At 48.0% G+C, this 15,928-nt stretch overlaps 1 protein-coding gene across 2 annotated transcripts; it reads left to right on the plus strand.

Moving 5' to 3' along the window:
• The first annotated feature begins 535 nt into the window (after positions 1-535).
• Positions 536-14,403, plus strand: LOC310757004 (uncharacterized protein). 2 transcript variants are annotated; one of them, XM_083602078.1, is made up of 6 exons: positions 536-780; positions 5,890-6,067; positions 6,251-6,364; positions 8,106-8,678; positions 12,829-12,909; positions 13,819-14,403. In XM_083602078.1, exons 2-6 carry the CDS (start codon positions 6,034-6,036, stop codon positions 14,259-14,261), a joined length of 1,245 nt encoding a protein of 414 aa, XP_083458204.1. In that variant the 5' UTR covers positions 536-780; positions 5,890-6,033; the 3' UTR covers positions 14,262-14,403. The 2 variants fall into 2 exon arrangements, with proteins under 2 accessions (XP_083458204.1, XP_083458203.1); XM_083602077.1 differs by lacking the exon at positions 536-780 and adding an exon at positions 5,240-5,473.
• The last annotated feature ends 1,525 nt before the right edge of the window (positions 14,404-15,928 follow it).

A 15,928-nucleotide genomic window follows, 5' to 3' on the forward strand; every position in this document is an offset into this window, starting at 1 on the left:
ATTACATATTTTGTGTGTGTTTCTTCTAATCTTGAATATTGTGTGTGTGAACCACCCTGAGATCCACGAATGTAAGCGATATACAAAATAAATTTATAGAATAATTTAAAACTTTCCCCCAAAAATTAAAACAATAGACTAAAAACGGATTAAAAATCGCGTCAACTTTCTAAACATCTGCCGAAACAAAAGCGTTCCTTCCAGGCTCCATAAAGCCTCCACTAACAAAATCACAACTTAAAAAAAAACACAAAAAACCCCACAATCAGCCATGCAAATTTGGCTGCTCAGCTCTCCGTAAAATATATATTTTGAAACCCTCATCGCATCCCCCCCCCGCCCCCATTCCAAGGCGTTGGTCGCCGCTTGCGCCTCTCGGCATCTGCACTACAAACACAAACCGGTTCCAAAACTAGTTCAGCTAGTCCGGGTCCGCTCTCTCCCAGGGAACTCTGGGAGTTGTAGTTCCGGCGGGAAGCAGAGAGACTCCGGCGAAGAGAGGCGCCGCCTCTGGCCGAACTACAGTACCCGGGCTGCCTTGCAAGGGAAGCCACGACAGCTCCGAGTGCCTGGGTCTTCTTTTTTCCATGTTTCCCCCGCTCGGTGCCGCGAAGTGTGTGGACGTGCTGGCGAGGCTCCTCCGCCTCCTTTCCTCGGAAGCAGCAGCAGCCGGAGCCATTGCTGCTGCCTCCTCCTCCTCCTCCTTGCGTTGCAAACGCGCTCCGGGATCGCGGAGCCTTTGCAGACGCGTCACTTTTGCAGAAACCAAACACCCAGCAGGTAGGGGGGTAGAAAAGGGAAAAGGTGCGTCTCTAGGACCTGGCCGGAGTTGGGCGAACTGTGAGTCATTCTGGCAGGTCGGGGTGGCCCTGGAAGTGTATCAGAGTTTGGGGTGCGAGTGGACACCCCAGCTCCCGTGATCGCGCGTTCTCACGTGCTTTTTTTTTTTTTGCTTCCGCGCTGTTCCTGCTTCTCTTGCAGATCTTGGGGTTTGGGAATGGGTGTGCGGTGGATCGGGTGAGGAAACAGCGGCAAGTCCTCTGGACTTTGCAGAAAGAGAAATCCCCCCTCCCCACCCCCTAATAATGATTGCTAGAAATCCAGAAACCCAGAATCACAAGAGGCGGAGAAGGCGATTAGGGAGCTGAGATCCCCCTCTTCCTGCCAAGAACGACTTGTTTGGGCTGGGGAAAGTAGGGTGGTGGTCTGTGCTGGTGGACGTTTTCCCTGGGGCTGTGTAAGCCGGTGGTGGAGTTGGTGAAGTTCTGCTTGTGAAATAAGCGCAACATGATGGAACTCAGTGGAACTTGTTTCTGAGAGGACAGCAATAAACTGGTGGGAGGCTTGGGGGGGGGTGTTTTTCCTGTATATGCCTGCATAAATCCACCCGGATGAGGAAGAGAAGGTTGAGAAGTCCAGGGCAAGAAGCGAGGTGCTTCTGCCCCTGGTTTCTTCAAATTCCCTAAAGAAAATTGAGATCAGTACCGCCACTCTGTCCCCTTTCCTCACTGAAACTCCAGTGTCTTTCTCGTTTTTTAGTCCTGGGGTCCTCAGCTGACACCCTCACCCCTGCCTTCCTCTGTGTGTGGCCTCAGCTGCACTATATTATTATTATTATTATTATTATTATTATTATTATTATTATTAATTAACTTATCTGTCCTTCACCCCATGGTCCCAGGGTGGGTTTCATCGTTAAAGCGCAATAGTAAAAACTTACAATCAAAAGGGGTGCTAAAAATATACACCTCTAGTGTCAAAAGCTAGGATAAAGAGATGTGTCTTCACAGCACTTTAAACAATCATGGCTTCCTCCCCCCCCCAAAGAATTATGGGAGCTGTAGTTTGTTAAGGGTGCTGGAAGTGGTTAAGAGAACCCTGTCCCCCTCTTAGAGCTACAAGTCCCAGAGTGGTTTAACAATCAGTTCTTCTTCCTCAGAACGTCTGTGAGCTTTAGCTCTCTGAGTAGAATAGGGGTCTCCTCTAACAGCTCTCAGCACCCGTAACAAGCTACAGCTCCCAGGATTTTTTAGGGGAGGCCATGACGGTTTTGTCTAGTATGATACTGCAATAATTATTATTATTATTATTATTATTATTATTATTATTATTATTTATATACCACCCTTGATCCAAAGATCTCAGGGCGATTCACAAGATAATGTATAGGGCCTGAGTTCTGATTTTTATTTTTAACACGTCACTACTTTAATTATGGGGACGTGGGTGGCGCTGTGGGTTAAACCACAGAGCCTAGGACTTGCCGATCAGAAGGTCAGTGGTTCGAATCCCCGCGACGGGGTGAGCTCCCGTTGCTCGGTCCCTGCTCCTGCCAACCTAGCAGTTCCAAAGCACCTCAAAGTGCAAGTAGATAAATAGGTACCGCTCCGGCGGGAAGGTAAACAATGTTTCCGTGCACTGCTCTGGTTCGCCAGAAGCGGCTTAGTCATGCTGGCCACATGACCCGGAAGCTGTACGCCGGCTCCCTCGGCCAATAAAGCAAGATGAGCACCGCAACCCCAGAGTCGGCCACGACTGGACCTAATGGTCAGGGGTCCCTTTACCTTTACTTTAATTATTTACTTTTAAGAGAGAGTTGCAGGTGGCATGAGAGAGGCAGTGTTGTCCTGGTTTGTGTGCATGCATTGTTAGTTTCTTTTGCCCCACCATAGAGCCCGGTCCAAATGGTTTTGAAGAGTCTGGAAACTGTCAAAAAAACCTGCAGTGCTATTTGATCAGAGGTGGTGGTGGAATAAGTGTGAACAGACACAACTGTCATGCTATGGGAGCCAACCCTGTTATGCCCCCAGCCTTGGGGGGGGGGGGGAAGAAACCCTCTCATTTAGACTGAGTCTGAAATTATTGTTCTGCCGGTTCTGCAGTAGACAGTCCCCAGATACGTTATGCTGCATTTGCTACTCTGATTTCCTTCTGTCTCGGGACAGTTTCCCAAGCGGTAGCTCTTATTTTTAAACAAATCGACAAGGTGTTTGGAATCTGGTTTCAGCCACCTTCCTCGCTAGGCAGACACGACTTGCCCACCGTACTCCAAAAAGCATCAGGCAAGATTCCTGGCTGGGCTTCCAGTTAAGATCTCACCTATTTTAAAGCAGCTGGACTGGTTGCCGGTTCATTTCCAGACCCGATTTAAGGTGCTCAAAATAGTGTTTAAAGCCCTAAATGCCTTGGCCTGGGAGAGGGCATTCTCTGTTGCAACCTCTAAGTCGGGCATAGGCAAACTTTGGCCCTCCAGATGTTTGGGACTACAATTCCCATTATCCCTAGCTAACAGGACCAGTGGTCAGGGATGATGGGAATTGTAGTCCCAAACATCTGGAGGGCCGGAGTTTGCCCATGCCTGCTCTGAGTTGTAGGGGTCTCTCCCCACAGAGTGGCACCTCTACCCTTGCTTTTGAGGTGTACATTTTTAGCGCCTGCCTTATTTTTGTGATGATAAAACTGTTTTAAATATTGCAGTTTGGTGTTGCAATTTCCCAGGACCTTAGGGTGAAGGGTGGGCAAGGAATAATAATATCAACCACAGAGACAGGCTCTCAGCACAGAAAATAACCTCTTTTGAAATTCAGAGGTGGCATCTTAGAGCCATCATTGTTGCTCAACGTATACGTGCGGTCTCTTTCCCCAACCCCACCAGCTGGGATCTCTGTTCAAACTGGTTTTGCAGGTTTTAATGGTGCTTTTGATGCAGGACCCAGGAGGAAAAAACCACCCTGAAATTGCTGGGGTCGCGTGTCCCGGAAGGCTCAGAGCAGCTTCCGAAACCTGGTGGCCCTCTCAGGGGTGCTGTAGTTGCATCCCTGTATTGTAGATCCTGTATGGAGCAGCAGGGTTGGGCTAGAGGACCTCTTAGGACCCCCTTCCACCGGAAAATTGCTGGAAGCTAGACAAGAACTTGGTTGTTTCTCTCCAACAAGAGCAGTAACAGGAAATGCCTGACTTCACCCAGACACAACTAAATCCTGTGCCACCTAATGACTGCCAAACTACATAATGGTACATTATTAGCACATCAGGCAAATTAAGTGGCTCTTGGCACCCCTTTTGGTTTCTGCCTTTGGCATGGTAGCCTGAATTTTATATATATACAGCGCATGAGTGTTTGTGTGACTGGCAGGCCGATGAGTCTAGTGGAGGGTAGGCTGGATGCCCAACTCCCAATTTCTGAGCTTGGGCTTCAGCCACAATGACACTGGATCTATTTGCCAGGTTGTTGGGGCTACATTTTGGCTCCGGCGGGGCTAGAACTTGCCCTTTGTGGGCCAACTTTGACAAGTGGGCGGGGCAACCCACCTGACTGTCACCTGATGCCACAACTGGGGATCATTGGATCTGGACTGTTTTCACACACTAATTTCCCATCCTGTAGAAATCTATCAGTTATATTTTATCTGCACAATCGGAATGAATTTCTGGAGCCAAGATGCTTTTTCTGTGCAGCCTGAGAAGGAGCAGTCACTCTTAAGAAAAAGCGGTTAGAATAGGCCAATAGAGTGGTACCTCGGGTTACATACGCTTCAGGTTACATACGCTTCAGGTTACAGACTTTGCTAACCCAGAAATATTACCTCGGGTTAAGAACTTTGCTTCAGGGTGAGAACAGAAATCGTGCTCCGGTGGCGCAGCAGCAGCAGGAGGAGGCCCCATTAGCTAAAGTGGTGCTTCAGGTTAAGAACAGTTTCAGGTTAAGAACGGACCTCCAAAACGAATTCAGTACTTAACCTGAGGTACCACTGTATATATGTGGACTGTCCCTGGATCAAGTTACTTTTCTTCTCAAAGTTCAAGGTTGTCATCTGAACTTGCCAGATGTTTAACTGATAATCAGCCATGGTCAGTCCAGGAGAAGATGGCAAGTGTGGCAGGAAGATTCAAGGACTATCAATATTATATTTTGGGAATGATTCACGTTCTTATGTAGCTGCGTCATTTTATACTTTCTGGCCGCCCATGATCATATTATAAAGCAGTTGTGTTCTATGTTATAAATCAAACACTGCTAGAAGTTGCTGAATCTGCCCCTCTTATCAATAAAATATTTTCTGGTATATGCAAGCAAATTTTTATTCTGAAAGTGTGGCCCAGGGAAAAAAAGTTTGAGAACCACTGGTCTAAAGCAACTAATATAAACAATGCAATAAACATCAATAGTTTAAAATGGCACTGATTCACAGACAGTTACACCGGGTATAACAGAACGAGCTATCCAGAGCCAAAGGCTCCAGAAAAAAGGACAAATTTTAAAGAGAGATTTGAACAAATGGAGTGAGGGGGCAACTCCACAATGCTTCCTGGAAGGTGATTCCAAGCATATGGAACAGGAAAATGAAAAGGGCCAAGACATGCTAGAGAACAAGAAATTCTTGAATGAGTTAGAAGCGCAGAATCAGAGAAAACAACAACAGACAGGGTGAGCAGGCTTTGGCTTCAACCATCTTGCAGCATTAGGTAAAAGGTAAAGGACCCCTGATAGTTAAGTCCAGTTGTGAACGACTCTGGGATTGCGGTGCTTTACTGGCCGAGGGAGCCAACGTTTGTCCACAGACAGTTTTTCCGGATCATGTGGCCAGCATGACTAAGCCACTTCTGGTGAACCAGAGCAACACATGGAAACGTCGTTTACCTTCCCGCTGGAGTGGTACCTATTTATCTACTTGCACCTTGACGTGCTTTCGAACTGCTAGGTGGGCAGGAGCAGGGACAGAGCAACGGGAGCTCACCCCGTCGCGGGGATTCGAACCGCCGACCTTCCGATCATCAAGCTCTAGGCTCAGTGGTTTAGACCACAGCGCCACCTGTGTCCTACTGTTGCAGCATTGGGTGCTCCCAAATGATTCACCGTTTCCTCTGCTTTCCCCCTACATGTCACAGTTCCTTGGTCGAAACCGTGGGAGGAGACATTTGGCCCCGTGTATTTCTCTGGATGGTGGTGACTCTTGAGCCCAACAGTGGTGGGACTTCATCAGGGAGCCGTTTTGGGCCAGAACCAAAGAGCCCTGCGCTGGGGGTGTTGTCATGCAGAACAACTTTGCAACGATGGCCTTGCTGGGTAAGAACCCCAAATCCTGCCCCCTCCCTTCCTCCCTGCCCCCACCAACCTTCCATCCAGTAATGCTAGAATTCATTTTATTGTGGGCTCGGGTGAAGCAATGGAGAACATCTCCCTAGCCAATGATGGTTGGAACGGCCAACTGACCTGGGCCTTGCTGCTCTTCTGCTCCTTCCTGCGCAGGGTTGCCTGCTGACGAGCCAGAGCTGATCTGCAAGATTGAGTCTGAGGAAGAGCCGTGGATCCCAAGTGAGCAAGCTGCGAGAGGGAGGCGGATCCTGCCTGGAAGCAAGTTAGGTGAGAGGCCAACTCCACCTGGAAGGGCTAGCGCATGCCTTCTAACCAGGAAGTCTGCTCTCTTGTGCTATAGTTTTTATTAAACTTTTTTTGCAATTTTATTAAACTGGTTTGCAATTTAGAATACTCATTTAAGCAAGCTTAAAATGTCAGTGGCTTCCCTTCTTCTCTTTCCATGGTTCATTTTGCATATCATAAATCCCTGCATATTTTGCATATAGTAAACCATTCGGTATTCCATTATTACATCCACTCAAACTTCTTTGCACGGTTGAATTTATCTTAATGCTGCCAACGTTTTCAAGTATACACAATCCCCTCCCATACATTCAATAAACATTTTCCAATCTTTAAACGTATGTCCCCCTTGCTCTCTTATGTTAGGTCTGCAAGCTGCAGATATTCCATCAGTTTAAGTTGCCATTCTTCTTTAGTTGAGACTTTGCTCAATTTCCATTTTTGGGCTAACGAAACACAAGCCGCAGTAGTGGCATACATTAATAACCTTTTTTTGACACCTGGGAATTTCGTCTGAATTATCCCCAACAAAAAGGTGTGTGTTTTTTTTAAAAAAGTAGTGGTAGCTCAGGTTACATATGCTTCAGGTTACATATGCTTCAGGTTACAGACTCCACTAACCCAGAAATAGTACCTCAGGTTAAGAACTTGGCTTCAGGATGAGAATAGAAATCGTGCTCCAACGGTGTGGCAGCAGCAGGAGGCCCCATTAGCTAAAGTGGTGCTTCAGGTTAAGAACAGTTTCAAGTTAGGAAAGGACCTCCGGAATGAATTAAGTACTTAACCCAAGGTACCACTGTACTTTAAAACATTTTTTTTCAATTCATTATGAATTATTTCCCAATGCTCTTTTACCATTTTACAGGTCCACCACATATGAAAGAACGTTCCCTCAACCTCATTGCAAGGAAGTCTATTCTCCCTCTGTTTGCCCAGAGTTTGAGTGAGCAGGTTGTGCTCACTCAGCATTGAGGAAGATGCACCCTCCTCATTCAAAGCAGAATCAAAGAATTGTGGAGTTTGAAGGAACCACGAGGGTCATCTAGTCCAACCCCATGCCATGCATGAATCTCTTGCCCAATGTGGGGCTCAAACCCACCACCCTGAGATTAACAGTCTCATGCTCTCCCGACTGAGCTATCCCAGGGGATCCGTGCATTGTGTGCCTCAAACCTGGCTGTACAGCAGAGTCTACTTGAGGAATACTGAAAACCTTCTAGCTTCTTAGTGTCAGATCTAGTGCAGTCCTTATTTTTCTTGACACCTCCCTCTGTCTCAAGAGTTTAAAAATTATTGTGATGCTTCAGGACACACATGCAAAAAAAGATACCGTATTTTTTGCTCTATAAGACTCACTTTTTCCCTCCTAAAAAGTAAGGGGAAATGTGTGTGCGTCTTATGGAGCGAATGCAGGCTGCGCAGCTATCCCAGAAGCCAGAACAGCAAGAGGGATTGCTGCTTTTGCTGCACAGCGATCCCTGTTGCTGTTCTGGCTTCTGAGATTCAGAATAATTTTTTTCTTGTTTTCTTCCTCCAAAAACTAGGTGCGTCTTATGGTCTGGTGCGTCTTATAGAGCGAAAAATACGGCGATTAAATATTCTCAGCTGTTTTCTCCCCACCCTGTTCTTTCTGATTTAACCTTTCTCTCTCTCTTCACCTCCCTCCCACTTGGCTTCACCTCCCTCCCACTTGGCTTCACCTCTCTCCCACTTGGCTTTCCAGCGGCCGAAACGCCTGAGCCTGCCATCGCCCCCTACAGGCAGTATCGCGGCACCACGTGGACCTACCCCGAGATCATAGACCTGCTGGTCATTTGGCGCGAGCGGGAGATCCAGCAGGAGCTGCAGCGGAGCCACCGGAACATCGAGACTTTCCAAGTGGTGGCCAGCAAGATGGCGCAGAGAGGCCACAAGCGCTCTGCCCTAGAGTGCCGCTCCAAGATCAAGACTCTGAAGAGGGACTACCGGATAGCCAAGGCCAACAACTCCCCGGGGAAAGGACATTTGGCCTGGCTCTTCTACGACCAGCTTGATCACCTATTGGCCAACGAGGCGGACGTCCCGCCCCCGGAGGTGCTGCCCGCCTTGAGCCGCCGCGGGGCGTCTGTCGCCGACTCGATGTCTCAGTGCTCCACTGAGGAAGAAGCTGCAGCGGAGGGGGCGAAAATGGGCAGCCAGGAGACGCTGGCTCTAAGGACGCGGTCGCCCCCCCAGGTCCCCAGCCTGGGGGGCGGCTTCCCTGTACTGCGCATAAAGGAGGAAGCCCCCGACGAAATGCCTGTGACGTCTCCCACGGGTCAGTGGCGGCATTTGATGTCTGAGGAGAGCCCTGTGGAATGAGGTTTTCAAAATAGCCTTTAAAAAAGAAAGCAATCCCTGGGAGACAGTGTCTTTTGTTTTATTTTTGTGCATTTAGATTCCGCCTTTTCTTCCAAGGAGGCCGAGGTAGCGTACATGGTTGTCCTCCTCATTTAATCCCCCACAACAACCCTGCGAGGTCAGTTAGGCTGAGAGCCTGTGAGTAGTCCAAGGTCAAGGTCATTGAGCTTCGTGGCAGAGTGGGGATTTGAACCCGGGTCTCCGTGCTTTTCTTGTAGGGAAAAAAGTGCCGGTACTCACCATGAAGTCGTTGCAGTAAAGACCACACATTTAGTCAGTTCTTTTTGTCTAGGGGGAAAAGGGTGCCAGTTGGGCGCTGTGGTCTAAACCGCTGAGCCTCTTGGGCTTGCCGATCGGAAGATTGGCGGTTCAAATCCCTGTGACGGGATGAATTCCTGTTGCTCTGTCCCAGCTTTTGCCAACCTAGCAGTTCAAAAGCACACCAGTGCAAGTATATAAATAGGTATCACTGCAGTGGGAAGATAAACAGCATTTCCATGCACTCTGGCTTCTGTTACGGTGTTCCATTGTGCCAGAAGCAGTTTAGTCATGCTAGCTAAATGACCCGGAAAGCTGTCTGTGGACAAACACCGGCTTCCTCGGCCTGAAAGCGAGATGAGTGCCGCAACCCCATAGTCGCCTTTGACTGGACTTAACCGTCCAGGGGTCCTTTATCTTTACCCTTGAGTACCCCCAGGGGAAAAAAGCATGGCCTGGTCTCCCAGGTCTGACACTTTACCACCTGTATCACTACACTGGCTTTAATGTGTGTTCCACCTTTCACCCAAGAAGCGCTGATATCCAGTGCTGAAATTAGAGGTGTTAAATAACCTGTCCTACACTGAGTTTTGGATGCTAATAGCTGAAATTCCTTCATTGTTCAGGAATCCTTCTAACTCTCCAGTTCTGTGATTCTGCAAGCATGGCTAACTTTGGCTATCAATAATAATAATAATAATAATAATAATAATAATAATTCATTTATACCCCGCACATCTGGCTGGGTTGCCCAAGCCACTCTAGGCGGCTTCCAAGACATAAAAACATATTAAAACATCAAACGTTAATAGTAACAATCTGATCCAATATAAAAGTCGCAATAACTTTAAAATAAACAACTTCTATCAAACAAAGCAACGTTCAGCAATCCATCAGAATCTAATAGTAAAATAGTAAAATAAAATATCAGCAAATAGTAATTAAACAGTTCAACCACAATAAAGAATTACCAATCTGCAATCAATAAAAGTAACAGCAAAATACCATAAAACATACAAAAACCATGTAAAAGGATCAAATTGAGAAACTAAGAAGCACAACCTAAAACTGTATTAAAAAAATATCCCTGAACTCCTCACTTCCCAGCTGCTGCTGCTGCTGCTGCTGTTCTCAAAGTTATAGTCTGGTAAGGCTGGGTGGGGACAGACAGGTGGAAAAGCCATTGCCTGATGAGGAACAGAAAGTCTCTCTCTCTCCTAAGCACTTTTGCACCATAAGGATAAATAAAAGTGACCCGCTGTTGCTGTGAAAGGTCAAAGCTACTGTGGCATTTGGAAGGCTTAAATCCATTTACCGTGGCATAATTGCTGCTTTTGCAGCATACATCTAGTTAAACAGTCCAAAGCCTGCGAAAAAAGTGGAATAACTTGGTCTTCAACATGCCACAGGACTCCAGAGAGCCACTGTGGGGTAGTGGTTAGGAAGGCAGGCCATGATGGGAGACGGCAGGGTTCGAATCCCCAGGAAGCTCACGAGGTTTTTGCGAAGATAAAATTGAGAGGTGGGGTGACAACCATGTGCTGCCTGGAGCTGCTTGAAGAAAAGTAGGGTGTGTGTGTATATATATCGTCCTCTCCTTTGCTGCACTCATTATAAGCATGAAGATCCAAGCAGATGATTTTGTGTCACTGTGCCTCTTGGCTGTCATCCCTCTCCCATAATGCACTGCTGCTTGGCCAGTGTGTTGCTGGTGGTGCACATTAGCTACCATGAGATGTACAGGGACGTGGGTGGCACTGTGGTCTAAACCACTGAGCCTCTTGGGCTTGCCGATCGGAAGGTCGGCGGTTCGAATCCCCACGACGGGGTGAGCTCCCGTTGCTCTGTCCCAGCTAATTCCAACCTAGCAGTTCGAAAGCACGCCAGTGCAAGTAGATAAATAGGTATTGCTGCGGCAGGAAGGTAAACAGCATTTCCGTACGCTCTGGTTTCTGTCATGGTGTCCTGTTGCACCAAAAGCGGTTTAGTCCTGCTGGCCACATGACCTGAAAAGCTGTCTGCGGACAAACGCCGGCTCCCTCGGCCTGAAAGCGAGATGAGCGCCGCAACCCCATAGTCGCCTTTCACTGGACTTAACTGTCCAGGGGTCCTGTACCTTTACCTTTTACCATGAGATGTAGTGACAGCCGGCCAGCTTAGACAGGTTCACTGGAGAAATTTGCGGAGGATTAAAAAAAACACCAGTGACTGCCTGCCACAATGGCTCCGTAATACCTCCAGCGTTACAGACAGTGAGTCATATCCAAAGTAGCGATAAAACCTTGCAAGAGAAGAGCTACTTCCACTTGCGCAGTGAGACTTCCAACCCCCCACAGTGTGCTCCCTAAATCTGTTCTGGGGTTGCCTCCGAGCCTCCAGAGCAGATTTGGGAAGGGCATGAAGCACATGCTCTGCAGGAGGCGAGAGGGAGCAAGTCCTCTTGCATCAGCGCATGTCCTTCCTCTCATGCAGTTATTTAGTTATAAAGGAACGCAGGTGGTGCTGTGGTCTAAACCACTGAGCCTCTTGGGCGTGCTGATCAGAAGGTTGACGGTTCAAATCCCCGCGACGGGGTGAGCTCCCGTTGCTCTGTCCCAGCTCCTGCCAACCTAGCAGTTCAAAAGCACGCCAGTGCAAGTAGATAAATAGGTACCACTGCAGCAGGAAGGTAAACGGCGTTTCCATGCGCTCTGGCTTCCATCACGGTTTTTCATTGCACCAGAAGTGGTTTAGTCCTGCTGGCCACATGACCCGGAAAGCTGTCTGCGGACAAACGTCGGCTCCCTCGGCCTGAAAGCGAGATGAGCGCCACAACCCCATAATTGCCTTTGAATGGACTTAACTGTCCAGGGGTCCTGTACCTTTTTACCTTATTTAGTTATGGGATGTTTAGTCAGAATCTCCTTTCTTGTAACTTGAATCAGTGGTTTTGGTCCTACCCTCTAAAGCGGCAGCAAAACGAGCTTGCTCCATCCTCCACGCGGCAGCCCTTGAGATATTTGAAGATGGATATCCTGTCTCCTCTCTTCCAGGCTAAACACATCCATCTCCTTCAACCGGTCTTTCATTAGGCTTGGTTGTCTTTGGCTGCCAGCCTAGTGCTTGAAGACTAGGCTGTATTACTACAAAGGAATTTCAGAAATAGACTGGAAAGAGAAGCTGCTGAATTGCAACTCATTACCAAACTTAAAACCATGGAGAGACCTGGTCTGAACAAAGACATTGGATTCTTATCTCATTATACATGACAAAGCCATTTTTCACCTTCCCACCCCTTGCTTTTTCCTGTAAGACCTATTGCAGTCGTTAAGAGTCGTCAACAGGCTCATCACAGCTATCTGCCAATCACCCATTCCCACCACCCTTCTGAGTAATACCCCTCCCCACCTTCTCACTATATAGAAGGATCTGGCAACTTCTGTTTCAGTGTATCTGAAGAAGTGTGCATGCACACGAAAGCTCATACCAAGAACTAACTTAGTTGGTCTTTAAGGTGCTACTGGAAGGAAAAAATTTTTTTGTTTTGAAGAGAAGAGTGTTATATTCTTGAACTCGATAATCAAAATGCAAGGGCTGGGTTAATGCCCAAGGGATTGCATTGTGTTTTGTATATGATGATCATTTCATTCTTATGCTTTCTGCATTCACACATCTGCCCCCAAGCATTTCCTCAGTCCGTTCTGCACAACAATATGCATACGTTGTGGTTTTTGATACGATAGACCAGAAGCAGAGGGGGGCTAGGGCTGTTGCTGTGGACAAAGGCCAGCTATGCTCCTGAAATTAATCAATGTTCTGTCTTTCTTCAGGAACAGCAGAAGCCAGCAGTCCAGCTCCACCTCTGCTGTCTCCTCCCTGCGATAAACCGGGCAGCTCTGCCTCAACAGTAGGTAAGAACAAAACAAAACAAGCAGATAAGAACTGCCAATTCAGGAGGTTAATCATTTGAATGACTGGATGTAAATTAGATGCTCGCCTGGAGCAAGGAAGAATCCTTTCTAATAGGTGGAGTTATGTTAATAGGTAGCCTTATTAATTTATGAATCACTTTTTACATACTGTCTCAAGGCAATTGGCAGGCAGGCCACAGAAGGAGCGGAACACACACAAACACACAAAAAAGCTTTTAAAACCCAAGTTGACGTTTTTGTTTTGTATTGTTCAACCTAAGGCCGCTTCTTCCAGGTGGAGAATTGTGTCGAAACAAAATCGTCTTCAGTGTTTCCAGAAATGTCATTCATTTCCAGAAAGTACTGGTAGCAAGTGCTTGTCTCATGTCAACAGGGACGCTGTTTGAGGGAACAGCCTTGCAAGTTGGTCTGCAAACTTCACTCGCCCATGGTCATCTGCAGGAGCTTGCCGGCCCACACAAAACTATGTTAGTCATTTGCGGCCCACAAACCAAAGCATAACTCTTCCCTGTTGGGTTACCAGGATGCATTTTTCTTTCTTGCCACAAGGAACCAGGCAGGTAGGTACCAAGAAGCCGACTCGCAAGGGATGGATAGGAACCAACACATTTGTCTTTCCTTCGCACTGTGGCTCAGTTGAACCAACCCATGGTAGAGAGAGCTTACAAATCATTTTTTTTTTAAAAAATCAAGCTATACCAAAAAATGACACAACACAAAAGGAAAATAAGAGGAGGAGGAAGAGGGGGAAAAGCAAACTCACGCACTGCTTCTTAAAGTTAACGCTGAAAATCCGAATCATGTTGACTCAGAAAGTCCCACTTTGTTCGATGGGACTTGCTGTTGAGGAAGTGAGTTCTAAGCATAATTTTGTTTCGTTCTTTTCAGACGGGGCCATAACCCCCTCCCCAAGTCCCTTGCCTGACCCCGCCAGGTCATACGCCGCAGAGCGCCTCGCCAACATCCGGAAGCGGAAGAGGAAAAACAGGCAGGATCTGGCGCTGGAAATCACCCACGCGGCCGACAGAAGGGTGCAGGCAGCCACCGACCGGATCCTGGCAGCCCTGGGCGAGTACACGAAGGCCGATCTGGAGGAGCGGGAGCGGGACCGCGTGGACACTGAACAGATCATTGCGCTCATGAACCGCCAGACGGAACTGCTAGAGTCGCTCGTGCGAAAGCAGGCAGAGGCCCAGGCTCCCCCAGCCCCGGCCTTAACCCGGCAGGCCCGTTTACCCCGGCTCGGGCAGCCCGGTCACGCGGCAGACGCTTCTCCCTTGCGCTTGGGGTCCACCAGGCGGTCCATGGCGAGGGCGAGGTACCGGAGGTGACTCCCGAGATGGCTGTGGCGGCGGTGTGGCTGTGGCGACGCTCTTTGGCTGTAGTTCTGTTAGCGTGCAGGACATCCGGGCTGCGTTTGTAACAGGTTGTAGGTTTCTTTTTCAGGAATTTAAAAAACTTTTTTGCAATTAATGATTTTGGCTGGCCAGTTGTGTAATTAGGAAGGGGGGGGAATAAAAGTTGGAGGGTGGGGTTCTTTCATCCCCTCCCCTTTCTTTCCCCACATTACTAGTTCTGGTAAATAAGGGGTGGGAGAAAAATGTTGTAGCACAGAGACTCACGTGCCGCTCAACATAAAACCATTTTGTGCCATCATATTTCTCTCTATATGTACACACACACACACACACAGAGAGAGAGAGAGACAGAGAGAGATATGTGTGTGTGTCACATATCTGGGACCTTAGGGTGAAGGTTTTTTGTTGGCATCTGTCTGTCTGTCTTGGAAGACCATGGAGAAGTGTGCCTTTTGGGGTAAAGTCAAACTGTTGGAGTCACAGCACCTGCTGTGGCTGTAGAGGCCGATACAGGAGAGACATGTTTTGTTGCAGCTGGGGCATATGAAGGCGTCTGGTTGTGCTGTTGCCGATGCACCATGGTGCATCTTCTCTCTACACGACCTGTCTGTCTCCAGGCACATTTTTACAATGACGGATGGCCTGGAGACCATGGATAGGGAAAAGTTGGTGGCAGCGTCTTCTGTGACATCACAAAGGATCTCAGATGCACCTCTTGGTGAACACAAAATACAGAATAAAGCATGAACAAAACAGCCCCCTCCCACAATCTGTCTGAGTGGGTGGGTGCCAACATATATAAACCTACAGGCAATATCTTCAATGTATGGTTCCTCTATTCCGCTTCTACTGTATGCAGGAAGTTGTAAGCCCCATGCTGGAAAATGACTTACTAGGATAGGTTAAAAGAATAGGCTGGCATTTGAAATAACACGCAGCCATTGGCTAAGCTGCTGCAACATCATGGAATGTTGTCGAGTATTCTAAATGCAGAAGGGGAGGTGATAGTTACATACTGTTGACAAATCGCTTGGGAAGGAAATGAAGAATGGATTTGGCTGGAAGAAAACTCCACGTATGTGTGTGTTGAAAAGAGGGGTGGCGGTGTTAGAATTGGGGGGTGGAAGGGAGCCCAGAGGATGGAAGGATAAAGAGCAGGGTGGCTGAAAGATGGAGACAAAAGCAAACGATAATGGATAAGAGCGCAATGGGTCGGTGCAAATGGATGTTAACCAGAAAGTTGGGGTTTCGAGCCCACCCAGGGATGGCTGTGCGCAGGATTCCTGCATTGCAGGGGGTGGGCTAGATGACCCATGGGGTACCTTCCAGCTTTTATGAGTCTATGGGGGGGGGGAGAAGAAGATGACACTGGGAGGCAGGGTTGAGCAAGGTTGCTGCGGACAAGAAGGAGGATGGACAAGGCAAGAAAACGGGTTCTGGGATGGCCTTTCTCTGGGGTCAGCAAACTTTTTCAGCAGGGGGCCGGTCTACTGTCCCTCAGACCTTGTGGAGGGCTGGACTATCTTTTTTGGGGGGGGGGGAGAACGAATTCCTATGTCGCACAAATAACCCAGAGATGCATTTTAAATAAAAGGACACATTTTAGTCATGTAAAAACACCCTGATTCCCGGACCATCCG

The sequence above is a fragment of the Podarcis filfolensis genome, assembly GCF_964270895.1.
Source record: "Podarcis filfolensis genome assembly, chromosome: 2".
NCBI lineage: Eukaryota > Metazoa > Chordata > Lepidosauria > Squamata > Lacertidae > Podarcis > Podarcis filfolensis.

Coding starts and splice junctions, on each gene's coding strand:
- LOC310757004 (XM_083602078.1), top strand. CDS start 6,034: ATGCAGAACAACTTTGCAACGATGGCCTTGCTGG. Junction 6,365..8,105: donor CCTGCCTGGAAGCAAGTTAG/GTGAGAGGCCAA, acceptor TTGGCTTTCCAG/CGGCCGAAACGCCTGAGCCT. Junction 12,910..13,818: donor CAGCTCTGCCTCAACAGTAG/GTAAGAACAAAA, acceptor CGTTCTTTTCAG/ACGGGGCCATAACCCCCTCC.